General features: G+C 36.3%; 1 protein-coding gene across 1 annotated transcript in view; it reads right to left on the reverse strand.

The window, feature by feature from the left end:
- The window catches only part of DARS1 (aspartyl-tRNA synthetase 1), a 62,412-nt gene that overhangs the window by 13,875 nt on the left and 32,975 nt on the right, over nt 1-15,562 (reverse strand). Inside the window, exons 5-9 of the mRNA XM_037523288.2 lie at nt 9,564-9,666; nt 6,629-6,709; nt 2,527-2,586; nt 1,575-1,686; nt 370-504 (exon numbers count right to left, since the gene is read on the reverse strand). Of these exons, the coding sequence (XP_037379185.1) occupies nt 370-504; nt 1,575-1,686; nt 2,527-2,586; nt 6,629-6,709; nt 9,564-9,666 (491 nt within the window). The remainder of the gene's footprint in view (nt 1-369; nt 505-1,574; nt 1,687-2,526; nt 2,587-6,628; nt 6,710-9,563; nt 9,667-15,562) is intronic.

Here is a 15,562-nt window from a genome sequence, read left to right on the forward strand (position 1 = left end):
TGAAAGGAAAATAGGAGCTAATTCTGTTCTAGTTACACTTAAGTACAATAAATATTTCAGAGGGTAGATATTTCAAAGTGCACATTTTTAAAATAAAATATTTCCAAGATAAAAATTTTCTTCAGCATTCCTCTGCAGGAATATAAATTAATGACACTCAAGTGTTTAAAGAATTATTGAGCATACAGGTTTTTTACTTTTTGGAAAAGTTTACCCAAGTATATTGCTTTTCTCTCAAAGTCTATTGTTTATATAGTGACCAGATAAAAGAATTCAAGCATCAAAATATCTGTTGTCTTATATGTTTCCAAAATATAACCATGGTGCAATGAAAGGATTTTGAGAAATATGTAACTGCCATAATCTTACCTGGTCCAATGCAGAAAACTTTCTCGAAATCAGCACAAATACACATTTGCTTGTATAGTTGTGGGGACTGAGCCAGGTATGCATTATTTTTAAAATATGACACAGTAAATACATTGGCTCCTCCTTCACTGGCAGCTAAAATGTAAATATAATTAATGTAAAGTTATCAGTGTAAACTTGTAAAAACGGTTTACTTTTGATTCAAGCAGTGCATTAAAAAAAGACAACTGGAAAATCAAAAATTGCAAACAAACATAGTCTACATATGCCTTACACCTGATTCTAAACATTTTAAAGATTCACTTCTTTGGTTATACCTTCATTTTACTTCTTTGGATATACACACTCCCTTTCTACAACAATTTCAAATCTACTAAATGGATTTTGTAGTTGTAAAAACTTTTTTTTAAAAGGGAAGAAAGATATTAATTTTGTAATTACCAGGAATTCAATGTTCATTTTTTAATTTATAACTAAATGTCATTTATAACATACTTTTATTTTATTTTATTTTATTTATTTATGCATACAAGAACTGGGGTACAGGCCAGAGGTGTGGGGGTAAGAGGATTCAAAAGAGACAGAGTGGGAAACAGAACAGGCAGATCTACTGAAATACACTCTTGAAGGGAGCAGTGGGTGAGACGGGTGGTGAGGTCTGCTGCGCCATTTGGGTCAGCTCCCTGGCTGGGGAGCAAATTCGTGCTGTGGACAGCTTCATAGTGCTGAGACTTAACCCCTTGTGCCACCAGGGAGGTCCTAAAACATGCTTTTTAGTATGGTTTAAGCAACTCTAAAAAGAGTAAACTGGTTAAGGTTCTCATATAAGAATGAAAATTAATGTCACTTTTCCATCTAGAGTATTTACTAATTTTACAACGTCGTTTATACAAAACAAAACAGCAATATAATTTAGAAACCTATATAATGAAAGTAATTTTCAGCACAACTTATAAAAAAAATCTTGCTTTGTGCATTACTGTCTCATTTTATAATTATCACATAGTGACTCCTGAAATAAAGGAGATGTAGCATTACTGATGTTAGTGACACATGACTATTGCTGTATAGCATTGGTTTCAAAATTATACCATGGCAAAAAACGTTAAGACACACTTCTTAAAATTCTCAAATTTAAAAAATAACTTAAAAACTGTGGGAAAGCAAAATTATTCTTAAAAATTAAAAGACATTTTAATGCATACCTGAGATAATTTTAGGAGTTTGGATCTCCACAAAACCCTTGTTAATTAAAGTTTCTCGGAAAAGATGGCAGATGCCAGACTGCAGACGAAAGATTGCCTGACTAGTTGAAGTCTATAAAAGAGTAACAGAATCTAATTAAAATCAATCTATCATGAACTGAGATGGAGTATTTTCTAATCAGGCCGCCCGCTTGCAAAGTTCATAGAGAAAACAATTCATTTTATGATTGAAAGGTTATGCTACACAACAATCAGTATAAGGCTACATCTTGGAATTTTTCAAATTACAGAAGAATGATAATTTTGTCCTTTCTTTCCAACATCTCCTACTTTTGACTTTGCTAAGCTGAAAGTCTATAAAAGAACGGATTTGGGATTAAATTAGTACATGTGCTGCTGAAGCGAACACAGTTTAAGTTAAATTAAACAGAGATACTTAAAGATTTCAACTTACTAATATATACAATGCTTCCCAAAAATGCAAAGCCAAAGTAAGGATTAAAAATGCAAAAGCTGACAGGGCCAGACAAGTAACATAAATGAAAAAAAAAAACAAATGATACTTCTGGGTGGCACAGGCATAGTAGAGGACATAATGCCCCTTTCTAGAATACTAATTGAAGTTTCCCTGTAGGCCCCGCATTGCCAGATTCACTTTTTAAGAAAAGCCACTTAGATTTAATGTGAAAACTAGCATTGTTCAATGGTGGCAATGAATTTAAATTAAAAAAAAGAAATGAAGTGGGCCAAAAAAAAAAAAAATCATTTTTGCGCTAATTTTAGAAGCAAAATAAATAATTTGTGTGAATAAAGTAGCAAAGGTAAATTGTTTCTTGTATAATCATTCTTACATACAGGCAACTGCCAATTAGTTCTATAAGCCTGAGACAGATATTCCTGCTCATCTCAATTTTGACGTAATCATGTCACTTAATACACAGAAGAGACATACCCTTAGATCAATGACTCTGTTGTCTAATCTTGTATCTTGATTAACAGTAGCTCTTCCTTCCTAAAAAAAAAAATTTCACTAAATTTTTTTAAGAACACACAAAAAAAACAATTTTGGAAGCCATGTTTACTTGTTTACTTTTAAGTGAGATAGGTATGTATACCGCCCAAATCAGAGCTCCAAGAAATAAGAAGTCAGAAAAAGTTATTAAAACAATAATTATTATTCTTGAAGCTTGACCACCACCTCACACCATACACAAAAATCAACTCAAAATGGATTAAAGAACTAGACATAAGACCTGAAACCATAAAATATATAGAAGGAAATATAGGCGAAACACTACGTGATTTGCACATCAAAGACATCTTTACAGACACATCACCCAAAGCAGTGATAGTGAAGGCAAAGATAAACAGCTGGGACTATATCAAATTAAAGAGCTTTTGCACAGCAAAAGAGACAATAACAAAAACAAAGAGAAACCCCACCAACTGGGAGAACATTTTTGCACCCAACACTAATGATAAAGGACTGATCACAAAAATCTGCAAAGAGCTGATGAGACTCAACAACAACAAAGAAAATAATCCAGTCAAAAAATGGGCAGAAGAGCTTAAAAGAAACTTCTCTGAAGAGGAAATGCAAATGGCCAACAGGCATATGAAAAAATGTTCAACATCACTTGTCATCAGGGAAATGCAAATCAAAACTACCATGAGATACCATCTTACACCAGTGAGAATGGCACATATTAAAAAAACTAGCAACAACAAATGTTGGCGAGGGTGTGGAGAAAAAGGAACTCTTCTGCACTGTTGGTGGGAGTGCAAACTGGTCCAACCTCTGTGGAAAGCTGTGTGGAGATTTCTGGACCTACTAAACATAGAGCTTCCATATGACCCAGCAATTCCACTCCTAGGTATTTACCCAAAGGACACAGAAACATCAATTCCAAAGAACACCTGCACCCCTATGTTTATAGCAGCACTGTTTACAATAGCTAAGCTTTGGAAACAACCCAAATGCCCAAAAATAGATGACTGGATCAAGAAGATGTGGTACATATATACCATGGAATATTACTCAGCATTCAAAAAAGATAAACACATGCAATTTGCTGCAACATGGATGGCGCTAGAAGGGATCATGCTCAGCGAAATAAGCCAAAAAGAAAAAGAAAAATACCGGATGGTCTCACTCATAGCAGGAATCTAGAAAACTTAAATAATGGACCAGGAAAATGAAAAACTATAAGAAAGTGAAAATCAAAATCAACAAAAAACTATGAACCAGAGACACTTTTAGGGGGGCGGGGGCGGGAGGGGAGGGATTGGGGTCAGAATGGGGGGCGGCAATTGTATGGGGAATATAACAATAAAATTTATAAAAAAAAAAAAAAAAAAAAGATTATATATAGAGTTTTTTAATTTGGAAGCATTGGAAATGAGCCAAAAAATGACAAAAGCAAAAATAATATTAAATAAAAACAATACCCTTCCTTCCCCAAACCCCACCTTTGACATTTTACCCTATTGTATTTCTCTCCCCCTCTAACACAACACACACACACACACACACAAGTATTTTTCTGAACCATTTGAAAGTGATTGCATATTCATAGACCTTTTTCTCATAGGTATTTAAATGTGTTTTTTCCAAGGATAATGTAATTGGCTTCTGTGTTAATGGTATAGTTGTCAACTTCAGTAAATGTAATTTTTAAAAGAGTTATTTATTTATGCATACAAGAACTGGGGTACAGGCAGAGGTGGGGGGGGTGAGAGGATTCGCCAGAGACAGAGTGGGGAACAGAACAGGTATATCGATTGAAATACACTGCTGAGGGGAGCCTTGGGCGAGACAGGAGAGATCTGCTGCGCCCTGTGGGTTTCTCCCTGCCCTGCGGGGATTGAACTCCCGCTGCAGTGGGGGGCAATAGGGTAGTTTGATAGTGCTGTCTTTAACCCCTGCACCACCAGGGAGGCCCTCAGTAAATGTAATTTTAGTGAAAACTTTTATGTGCTCTGCCACTTGTATTTCAGCGTCATCAACAGACCCATCAGCCCTTGAGTAATCCTGTTGGCTCCTCCAGGCTGGGCCCAGTGTAGGGTCAGATGCTGCCTGTGCTTGTCCTGTGTGTTTAACCAACTTCTATCTGGAACATTTCTACAGCCTTTGCTTGTCTTTTTGATATTTTTTTGAAGGATGCAGTACTTTTTAATCTTTTTACTAGCACATTCCTTATTTGGGATTCCTCTAATGTTTCCTCATGAATAAGTGGATTAGTTTCTCTTTTGTAGAATTAACCTTTTATAAGGTTATATTCCTCATTTCAAACACACTGGATTCATTATTTTCTTTTCCAGTTTGCATTCAGTTTTAGTGTTTCTCCCCCCTTCTTATGCATGTTGATTTAATTTATTTTTTTCAATATGCAGATCATGAGGGTGCTTTCCTTTTGACAGTACTCAGAAAGCTAGACTCACGGGAATGTCCTCTCCTATGTCCAATGCACCACATGCCATACCAACCTTTTGTAACTAATAAATTGCATTATCTTCTGATTTTTCTTTCACATGAGTCTTTGTGTTAACATAAGCAGATACATGCCCTTTTCTCCTTGTTTCTCCTTCTTTCTCACCAAAATATCACATACCATATGTAATATTTTGCATTTTTTCTTCCTTCACTTAAAAATATCCACTAAAATCACTCCATACTAGTTCAATGGGATCTTCTTCATGGTGTCTATGGCCTAGCACCGCATAGTATTTTATATACTGTAGTTTATTCAACCAATCTCCCAACTTGGACATTTGGGCTGCTTCCAAAATCTTGCCATTACAAATAATACAGCCATGAATTACATTGTGTAAATGCATTTTCAAATTTATATATGTTATCTTTGGGTTGAATTCTTGTTGTGAGATAACTGGGTCAAAAAAATGCACGTCTAGTTTTGTTAGATATTGCCAAATTACTTTCCATAAGTATTACGTCATTGTGTATTCCCACCAGGAATGGATGGGGTGGGGGTTGTTTCATAGGTTTAAGGGCCATTTTTATATCTTGGTAAAGTGTTACTCTGGGTCATTGCCCATTTTTTTCTTGTAAATTTATGACCTTTTCTTCCTCAATTAAAAAATCATTTGTAGAAAAAAAAAAAAAACAAACAATAATTATTATTCTTTTATATTTATGTAAAATATACTTTTCTTTTATATATAATGTACATAATATGTTACATTTTATATATAAAATGTTTATATTTATATAAAATAAAATCATTTATAATTATAATTATTATTATAATGGTTATTACTAAACAAAGTGAAATAAGAATGAGCAAATGTTAATGCTTTTTTTCCATTTCCCAGATCCAAAAGCCTTGATTCATTATTGGGATGTTAGAAGAATTAACCACTTGCACCTTCATTGATTCTGAATTTTTCCAGCTAAGATTAAAACTGAAGTAACAGATAAAAGCTGACATTGAGCAGTAGTTTTCAAGGAGTTCTAGGCACTGCTGAAGGTCCCTGAGATACTTCAGGGGATCCATGCAATCAGACCTACTTTTCATAATATTATCCTTTCATTCTTATTTTCTGAGAATACTGAGGAATTTTTGAAAAGTTACATGACGTGTGCTACTGCTACAGAATAAATGCAGAGAGGCACATATAAAAATCTAATTCCTGTCTACTTGACATTATAGATTCATATACAATGTCACTCTTGACAATTACTTCTGTTTTGGAAAATGGCTATTTTTCATAAAATACATATTTTTATTATTTATTTAAGAATAATATATACAATTACTGCTTTTTAAATACATTAATGCATATTTAAAAAATTTTATCTTCCACTATAAACACTGAGAGATACCTATAAAAACAAAAAGCTTATAAGATAAATTATTTTAGGAGTGTAAAGGGCTCCTGAATTCAAAAAGTTTGAGGATTATTGATATAAGAGTAAATTTTAATAAAAATATAGCACAAATCAATTCGCATGTCTCCTGCATAAAAACTAAGACATTAGGTATTCAAACTAAACATACACAGGAAGCATACTATGCCAAAAATAAAATTTTCACCTCTTCTCCTTCCACCTCAGGTCGAACAGCATCATCCAGCTGTAGGGGCAGGCGGGGTTCTGCCAAACTGATCACATAAATCTGAAAGTGAAAGATTACCAAAAATATAATGAAGCATACAAAACCTGACATCTTTGCTTAAAAAAAAAAAATCCCTGCAGTTGACTTAAACTTTAAATAATGTTTGCATATCTTTAACTGAAACTACCTGTGAAAATCAAACAAGATGGTACATGTTTTTTCACCTATAAAATGTGGATAATATTTTTTGCCTTCTTCCTGGGTTGAATAGCCAAATAAGGTAAGAAAATATAAAAAAGGTTTGCAAATTCTAAGGTGCATACCAATGTTATAAATGAGTAACTGGAGTAGAGGGATCTGGGTTTATGGCCTCACTTTGTCACATAACAACACTGATGTTAGGCAAATCACTTAACCTCAGAGCTTCAAAATTCTATCTGCAAAATGAGGTCTACAGTAAGAATCAAACGGGGTAATGAATATGAAAACACTATGTTCATTTGAAGGAGTCATAACAAATGCGTTATTATTCTTTTCACAGCATTGGGTTGTTTCTACCACTAGGACCAAAGTCAGTCCAACTCTGATGTTGCTCTCTTTTTCCCAAATATTCTTTAATTATCTTCTTTCACTAAACATGTTATATTTGCTCTTCTATAGCTCTCCTAGTTAGGAACAATAGGGAGTGTTCCTTTATTACTCACATTAAATGCACATTTGTAACACAAAGTTGTTAGGTCATAAAAAATGAGCTTGGGCTTTCTGGCTACCCTTAAAAACATGTTACAGTATTAGCCATTCCCAATCATGCCTAGTAAATCTGCTAAAGTACAAACGAGAAATAGGTATGATTTAGTTACTCCAGGAAGGGAAATTATATTCTTCTAACTGGTAGAAATTATCTTCCATTTGGCATTTAGGGTGAGTACAGACACTTCAAAAAAAATGTATCAATAGGGTACTCTTGTACCCTCATAGTAAAACTGAATTATCTGTCACCAACCCCTATACTCAAGTTGTAGTGCTTCCTTTTGATGACTTAACAGAAACTAGATCTCCATCGCAAAGTTGGAGAATTGTACAGCTATCTTTTCTATTTTTATAACTAGTAGAAATTCATTATCTCCTTTATCAAGATGGGAGCACTTTGATCCCCAAGGACTTCACATAGTACTTGGAACAAAATATATACTCAGCAACAACTCATTGAATAAGTAAGTAAATGATAAGAGTCATTGTTTATTATAAGATTCTATTTAACATACAATACCTTATGCTTTATGAGCCTAAAGTCTTATAGTTTAGGCTTTGTATTTATTATAAACATTAAGGCTGTACACCTCATGCTAGAGTATTTTAGAGGTACATTAACTTGCTTTACTCACAAATTTTTCATTTATAAACATTTTGAAAAAGATATGTTATTGGAAGATAGGAGCTGTGCTTCTTGATCAGAATATACCTAACTTGGTTTGCCTTTACTAGGTCACTGGTGGGGTTGGTTAGAAATGAGAATTACGGGCCTCCCTAGTGGTGCAAGGGGTTAAGAAGCAACCTATGAAGCTATCTGCAGTCACTGCAGCACAAGTTCGATCCCCAGCCAGGGAGCTGACCCACATGGTGCAGAAAACCTCTCCTATTGCTCCCCTAGCAGTGTATTTCAGTCAATCTGCCTGTTCTGTTCCCCACTCTGTCTCTGGTGAATCCTCTCACCCCACACACCTCTGGTCTGTACCCCAGTTCTTGTATGCATAAATAAATCTTTAACAAAAAAAGAAATAAGAATTACACAGAGTACAAAGTAATTTGGCAACAAATAGATGAAAGAAACAAAAAACAACAAAGTAATTTGGCAAGTTAGATCAGTAAAGAAAAATCTAGTACTTTCAAAGAGTTGAAGAGTTCCATGACAATCAATTCCAGTTAAATAAAATCTTACTTCCCAATCACTGTATGTATGTATGTATGTCTATCTTCCTGCCTCCATCAATGCCTGACTGCTCTTCCATGTTCACACACCGGCATATGCACACAGGTGGGAGGTGAGAAAAATGTGCGAATTTGCTTACCGTATTTTAAAAGTCAAAGATAATGAGCATTTCAGAAGAAAACAGATGTGGGATGAAAATGAGTTATTGCCGAAATGTAAAACCAATATAGTATTGTCTGCTTTGACTTTACTGTAAAATATCAATCACTTAATGATTATAGGGAAATATTATGATTAACACCAAGTATGATTAAACAATCTTTAGAAATATAACATTACAAGAAATTTCACAGCAAGTTGGGTTCACAATTTTACATTAGTTTTATACTTTTTCCTATGTGACTGTGACTGATTATTTATAAAAATGGCTACCATAATTCTTCTTGCTCCTGAAATATATGTCTTTTTCAATGATGTTATTTTCCTCCCATCAAAAAGTGAATTTATTTTCTCCATCCCTTAAGCCTGAGTTTTGATATATAACTTGTTTTGATATTTAGCAAATGTGACACAAGCAGAAGCTTGAAAGTGTTTGCACATGAGGGCTTCCTTCTCATGCTGCTAGGAACTCTTCTAGCACTATGCCAACAAGCCTGGGCTAGCTAGCTAGATGAAAGGAGGCCACAGTGAGTGATGTCCCAGAAATATCAATGAGCCCAGGTGGTGTTACAAGGAGCAGATGAGCCATAAAAAATTGGCCCCCCACCCTAACTGCTGATGCACAGAATTGTGGGCATATAAATTTTGTTTTAAGTCACTAGGTATTGGAATGGCTTGTTATATAACAAAAACTGATTCAGTAGACAATTTGTAAACTTTAATATTTTAAATCAATTATAACAATTAACACATAGTATGACATGAATACCAATAAAAACTACTCAAATTTATTTGTGTACACGGTTTTATATTTTGAAAAGTTACCTTTTGAACATGTAACTCTACATCTTGCTGTGTACAGCTTCCAATTTTCTGATTCACTTTTCTCACAACACCTTCTACATCTACGATGCTCTCTTTGTTGATGCTGTCAAAAGAAAAAATTCCAACTTTAATCATCTCATCAGAGGTGTCAGAATTCATTTGGTGTTTCTACAGTAAAGCTGAATATATTAAGCTCTTCTTTAATACAGTAAGCCACTTGAGAAAAAGCCAGCCTATTTAACCTACTTGCAATACGCTATTAAATAGCACACTCTGTAAGATTCCTTGAAGAGATGATTTTTCAGATGCCATAATTCAGATACCATTTATAAAATACTACGGATATAAAAGGCAAATAGGATCAGTACTGAATTGTGAAAGGAGGAAAAGTCTTTCAATTATTTATTAGAGAACATTTCCCTCCCTATAGTTGAAATTTACTAAGATCAGCATTTCCTATAACAAGAAACACTGGCTTCAATAAATGCAATTACTGATATGTAATGGAATTAAATAATAGAAGAAGGTCAAATGAAAAGATTTCAAGGTAACAGGAGGACATTAGGTTGCTACAATAAAATCCTCATTGCCTATAGTTTCTAAGTATACATAGTCCCTGGCTTTATGACAGACAGCCTATTGCACCATGGACTCTCATTTAAAAATGTCTCTATGAAACTTAATACATACTCTCCAAGTGAGATAAATGCATCTCCAGGTCAGTTTAATTCTAAAACAAACTTGAATTTTAAACTCAAGAAACTGAAATCCTGAAGCATAAAATTAATGAAGTAGCTTATTAATAAACACATGAAATATTTGTTGATCTCTGGTATACAACCAAGGGAGAAAAGGTGTAATCCAATATGGTGTTTCCCATTAAAAAATATATCAGATTTGGGCCTCCCCGGTGGCGCAGCGGTTGAGCACTGGGTTGCGAAGCTGCCCACAGCCTCTGCGGCGCTGGTTCGATCCCCGGCCACCGGAGGAGGGTCCCACATGGCACGCAGACCTCTCCTGCCGCCCGCTGCTCCCCTCAGCAGTGTACTTCGGTCCTTCTGCCTGCTCTGCTCCCCGCTCTGGCTCTCGTGAATTCTCTCACCCTCCCGCACTTCTGACTATACCCAGTGCTTGTATAAATAAATAAATAAATCTTTAACAAAAAAAAAAGTATCAGTTTTGGGCCTCCCCGGTGGCTCAGTGGTTGAGCGCAGGGTTGCAAAGCTGCCTGTAGCCTCTGCAGCGCTGGTTCGATCCCCGGCCACCGGCGAGGGTCCCTCATGGTGCGACAGACCTCTCCTGCTGTGCCCACTGCTCCCTTCAGCAGTGTACTTTGTCAGTCTGCCTGTTCTGCTCCCCGCTCTGTCTCTGGTGAATTCTCTCACACTCCCGTGCTTCTGACTGTACCCAGTGCTTGCATAAATAAATAAATCTTAAAAAAAAAAGTACCAGTTCTACTTTTGTGTATATTCTTGTAGTGAGATGTAATATATGTCTTGTAGTGTGATGTAATATACTTGTTGAAAGGGTAAGATTTCACTTTCAGGTCTCAGAAAGTAATGTTAGCATCATGGTGCCTCAAATGGCCAAGGGCAATTTCCCATGTAAAACTATCAAGTGTTCCAATGAAAGGAAGACTCCCATGTTTTCTCACTTTATATTCAAAGCTAGAAATGATTAAGCTTGGTGAGTAAGGCATGCTGAAAGTCAAGACAGGCTGATAGCTAGGCCTCTTACACAAAAGAGTCAAATCGTGAGTGCAATGGAAAAGTTCTTTAAGAAAATTAAAAGTGCAATGCAAGTGATCACATGAATAGCGAAAAATCATAAGAGCCTTATTGCTGATATGGAGAAAATTTTTGTGATCTGGATAGATTAAATAATTCACATCATACCCTTAAGTCAAAGGCTAATCCAGAGCAAGGACCCAAATATCTTCAATTAAATGAATACTAAGAGGTGAGGAAGCAGCAGAAGAAAAGCTGAAACTAGCAAAGGGTGGTTCATGAGTCTGAAGAAAGAAACCATCTTTATAACACAAACAGTGCAAGGCAAAGCTGCAAATGCTGAAGTAGAGGTTGAGCAAGTTATTTAGAAGATCTCATTAATATAATTGATGGAGGTGGCTACACTAAACAAGATATTTACAACGTGGATGAAACAACCTTATAGTGGAAGATGATGCCATCAAAGACTTTCATAACTGGAGAGGAGAAATCAATGAGAGGCTTCCTCAGATAGGCTAATAACTCACTTGTTAGAGAAATGCTGCTGGTGATTTCAGATTGAAGCCAATGCTCATTTACCATTCTAAAAATCCTATGGCCCTTCAGAATTATACTTAAAAGAGGAGAAATTACAACAGATATAGCAGAAATCCAGAGCATAATGAGAATTACTATGAACAGTCACATGCAAACAACTTCAACACTCTAGATGAGATAGACAAATTCTTAGAACTATACAATCACCCAAAGCTGAACAAATAAGAAATAGAAAACGGGGCCTCCCCGGTGGCGCAGCGGTTGAGCGCTGGGTTGCGAAGCTGCCCGCAGCCTCTGCGGTGCCGGTTCAATCCCCGGCTGCTCCCCGGCCACTGGAGGAGGGTCCCACATGGCGCGCAGACCTCTCCTGCCGCCCGCTGCTCCCCTCAGCAGTGTACTTCGGTCCTTCTGCCTGTTCTGCTCCCCGCTCTGATGAATTCTCTCACCCTCCCGTGCTTCTGACTGTACCCAGTGCATGTATAAACAAAAAAAAACAAACAAACAAATAAATAAATAAATAAAACATGCCAAAAAAAAAAAAAAAAAAAGAAATAGAAAACGTAAATGAATTACAAGCAGTGAAAATGAAACAGTAATCAAAACTCTTCCAAAAAACAAAAGCCCAGGACCAGATGGCTTCACAAATGAGTTCTACCAAACGTAGAAAGAGGAACTAATGCCAGTCCTACAAAACTGCTTTCAAAAAATTGAGAAAGGAGGAATACTACCAAATACATTTTACGAAGCCAACATTTCACTCATACCAAAACCAAACAAAGATAACATAAAAAAATCATTAAGACTCATTTATTGTGATAGTTGCTTTATGTAACAATGATCTGGAACTAAGCCCACAATATCTCTGAGGTTTACCTGTAGTATTAAGTGCTAAAGTACCTGATCAACAAGACTGCAAAACCACCACTTTTATCATTGTTTCTAGAACTGAGTATTCACAAAAGATTTCTGAAATTCTTCTGAAATTTCCTAAGCTAGGCCAAGGCTAAACTTGTGCTATCACAAATTGTTCCTGAATTAATCAGGAAAAAGGTAAGATTAATCAGATATAGAGGATGCTTGCGATTTTTTTTTTTGCCCTTTCAACCTCAGAACTACTTATTTTATCTAGCAGTTATATGTTGCTAATAGAATATCCCTTTCAGATATTAATAAAATCATTCCCAGGTTTCTTTAAACCTTGGAAAATTTAGCTATATCTACATGTACATCTGGACTTATATCTATCCTTATTGACTTGTAGGTATCAGTGAATTCAGAAGAAAAAACATCAAAACAAAAAAGAATCAAATTTGTGAAAATGATAAAATACCTTTTTACGTTTTTAAACGAATGTGCAATTATATCCATATTTTGAAAGAAAGTGTGTCTGACAGGCAACAAAAAAACCTTTGGTTTTTAGAGGATATGGCAAAGAAAAAAAAAATCCCTGGTGGAAGCAGAGGAACTCCTCGGAACTACTTTATTGTAGGAGAATTGGATGAAGTAATTTAAACACATCTTTTCTTTTTTTTTTTTAAACACATCTTTTCAAGAGTGAAGTCAGCTATCTTTATTATTACTACCACCTCTCAAAACACACTATTAGTGTAATGTGTAAATTACACTTCTTTCAATTTCCTACCACCCTTTTAACCCTCCATATAATTAATCACTCTGCAGATAAGATGAATTAGTACAGCTTTGATATTAAAAATGCCTGGCCAACAGACACAACAGACTTCATATCATTCCTTAGGAACTGCAAGCAACTGTCAATTTATAGTTTACTTATAACTTAAACTGTCTTTATAAAAAATTGCAAAAAAAAAGCACCATTCTCTATATGAAGTATTTTTTTTTTTAAATATTTATTTATTATTTATACAAGCACTGGGTACAGTCAGAAGCGCGGGAGGGTGAGAGAATTCACCAGAGCCAGAGCAGGGAGCAAAGCAGGCAGAAGGACCAAAGTACACTGCTGAAGGGAGCAGCGGGCGGCAGGAGAGGTCTGCGTGCCATGTGGGACCCTCCTCTGGTGGCCGGGGAGCAGCCGGGGATCGAACCAGCGCTGCAGAGGCTGCGGGCAGCTTCGCAACCCAGCGCTCAACTGCTGCGCCACCGGGGAGGCCCATATGAAATATTCTTAAACATATTGAGCTGGCTATCAATTTCTTAAAAACAAGTGATATAATGTATGAATAACTCAGACAATTATAAAGCATTCAACATAGGAGAAAAACAAACAATATACTCAGTTATCTGAAAGAATAAAATCCCATCATGAGTGTTATACAGCTTACTACTTAGTAACTAAGTAACTACTATCTGTAGTTCTTTTTTTTTTAAAAGATTTATTTATTTATGCATACAAGGACTGGGGTACAGGCCAAAGGTGTGGGAGGTGAGAGGATTCACCAGAGACAGAGTGGGGAAGAAAACAGGCGGATCGACTGAAATACGCCACTGAGGGGAGCAGCGGTTAAGTCAGGAGAGGTCTGCGGGTTGGGCCAAGTGGGTTGCTCCCTGTCCGGGGATTGAACTCGTGCTGCAGTGGCTGCGGACAGCTTCACAGGTTACGTCTTAACCCCTTGAGCCACCAGGGAGGCCCTTTATCTGTAGTTCTAATTAATCCTGATTACGTGTTTCCATGTCTATATTGTGTAAGATGCAACAAATGAAAAAAGAGCTGGAGAAACTTTAATTCTTTTAAAAATAGGCAAATTGAACAGTACACTGCTGAAGTATATTAAAAACAAAACATGAAAGTGGCAAAGAAACACATAATTTAGCATAGTGATGGCTCTTTGTCATTAAGTTAAAAAGGAATAATGTGTAAAATACACTTCAAAGATTCAGTACTTAAGTTTCCATACTTAAAGGAGGTAAGCTTCATTGTCTAAAATGATTTACTACTCTTTCCATTCAGAGGACAAAGGTAGACAGCTGGTTGGAGGCCTCAGGCAAGGTTGTGTTGGACTGAAGAGGGCAGCATAGGGATGCACCAAAAGCAGAGTGGTCGGTCACCCAAAGTGTAGGTGTCCACCTCTCCCTAGCTACTTCATCATTGAAGGCTGCTTCTCAGGCCAGGACCTTGATGCTGAGCCAGAGGCTGGGTGGCCTGGGTGCTGCCTGGGGCAAAGCCAAATCTGGCTTTGGTCTTAAGTTTCCACAACAAAAGTGTACTTGGAGGGATGAGCATCTTTCTGAAGAAAATGTTAAGTAGTTGGTCTCTAAGGAAAATAAAGCACTGCTAATACTAAATTGTGTCCTTTGAAGGTGAACTGTGGCCTACACACACTTGGGACCCAGGTTCCTATAGAATAGGCCTTATTGCACTAAAGCTGGGTATGATGACTTCATGAACCAAAGATGATAAAAAACATGTGGTTGTGAATTTAGGTACAAGATTATCATGGCCTAAAGTATACTCCAAAGGAAAACTACAACGGAAAAATGGCAGCTCGAACTGTAGGAGGGAACACTATCACACTTTCACATGAGGATGTATTTTCAATCCTAAAAAGATGTATTTCATTAATTTCATATCTGAAATTTTGAGGAAATTTCACAGCCACAAACTTGTGTGTTTATCCATGAGGTAAATTGTGAATTTCGGAGATATTCTAGGAGAATCACTGAGTTCAGGAGCCCGAAAGACTTTGAGTTTGTCACAGTAACTTCCCCCACTACCTGGAACAAGTAACTTTGCCCTCTAAGCTGCCATATTTACCCCTC

Source organism: Talpa occidentalis, unplaced genomic scaffold, assembly GCF_014898055.3.
Source record: "Talpa occidentalis isolate TD23 unplaced genomic scaffold, MPIMG_talOcc4v2.1 talOcc4.3, whole genome shotgun sequence".
In the NCBI taxonomy this organism is placed as follows: Eukaryota; Metazoa; Chordata; class Mammalia; order Eulipotyphla; family Talpidae; genus Talpa; species Talpa occidentalis.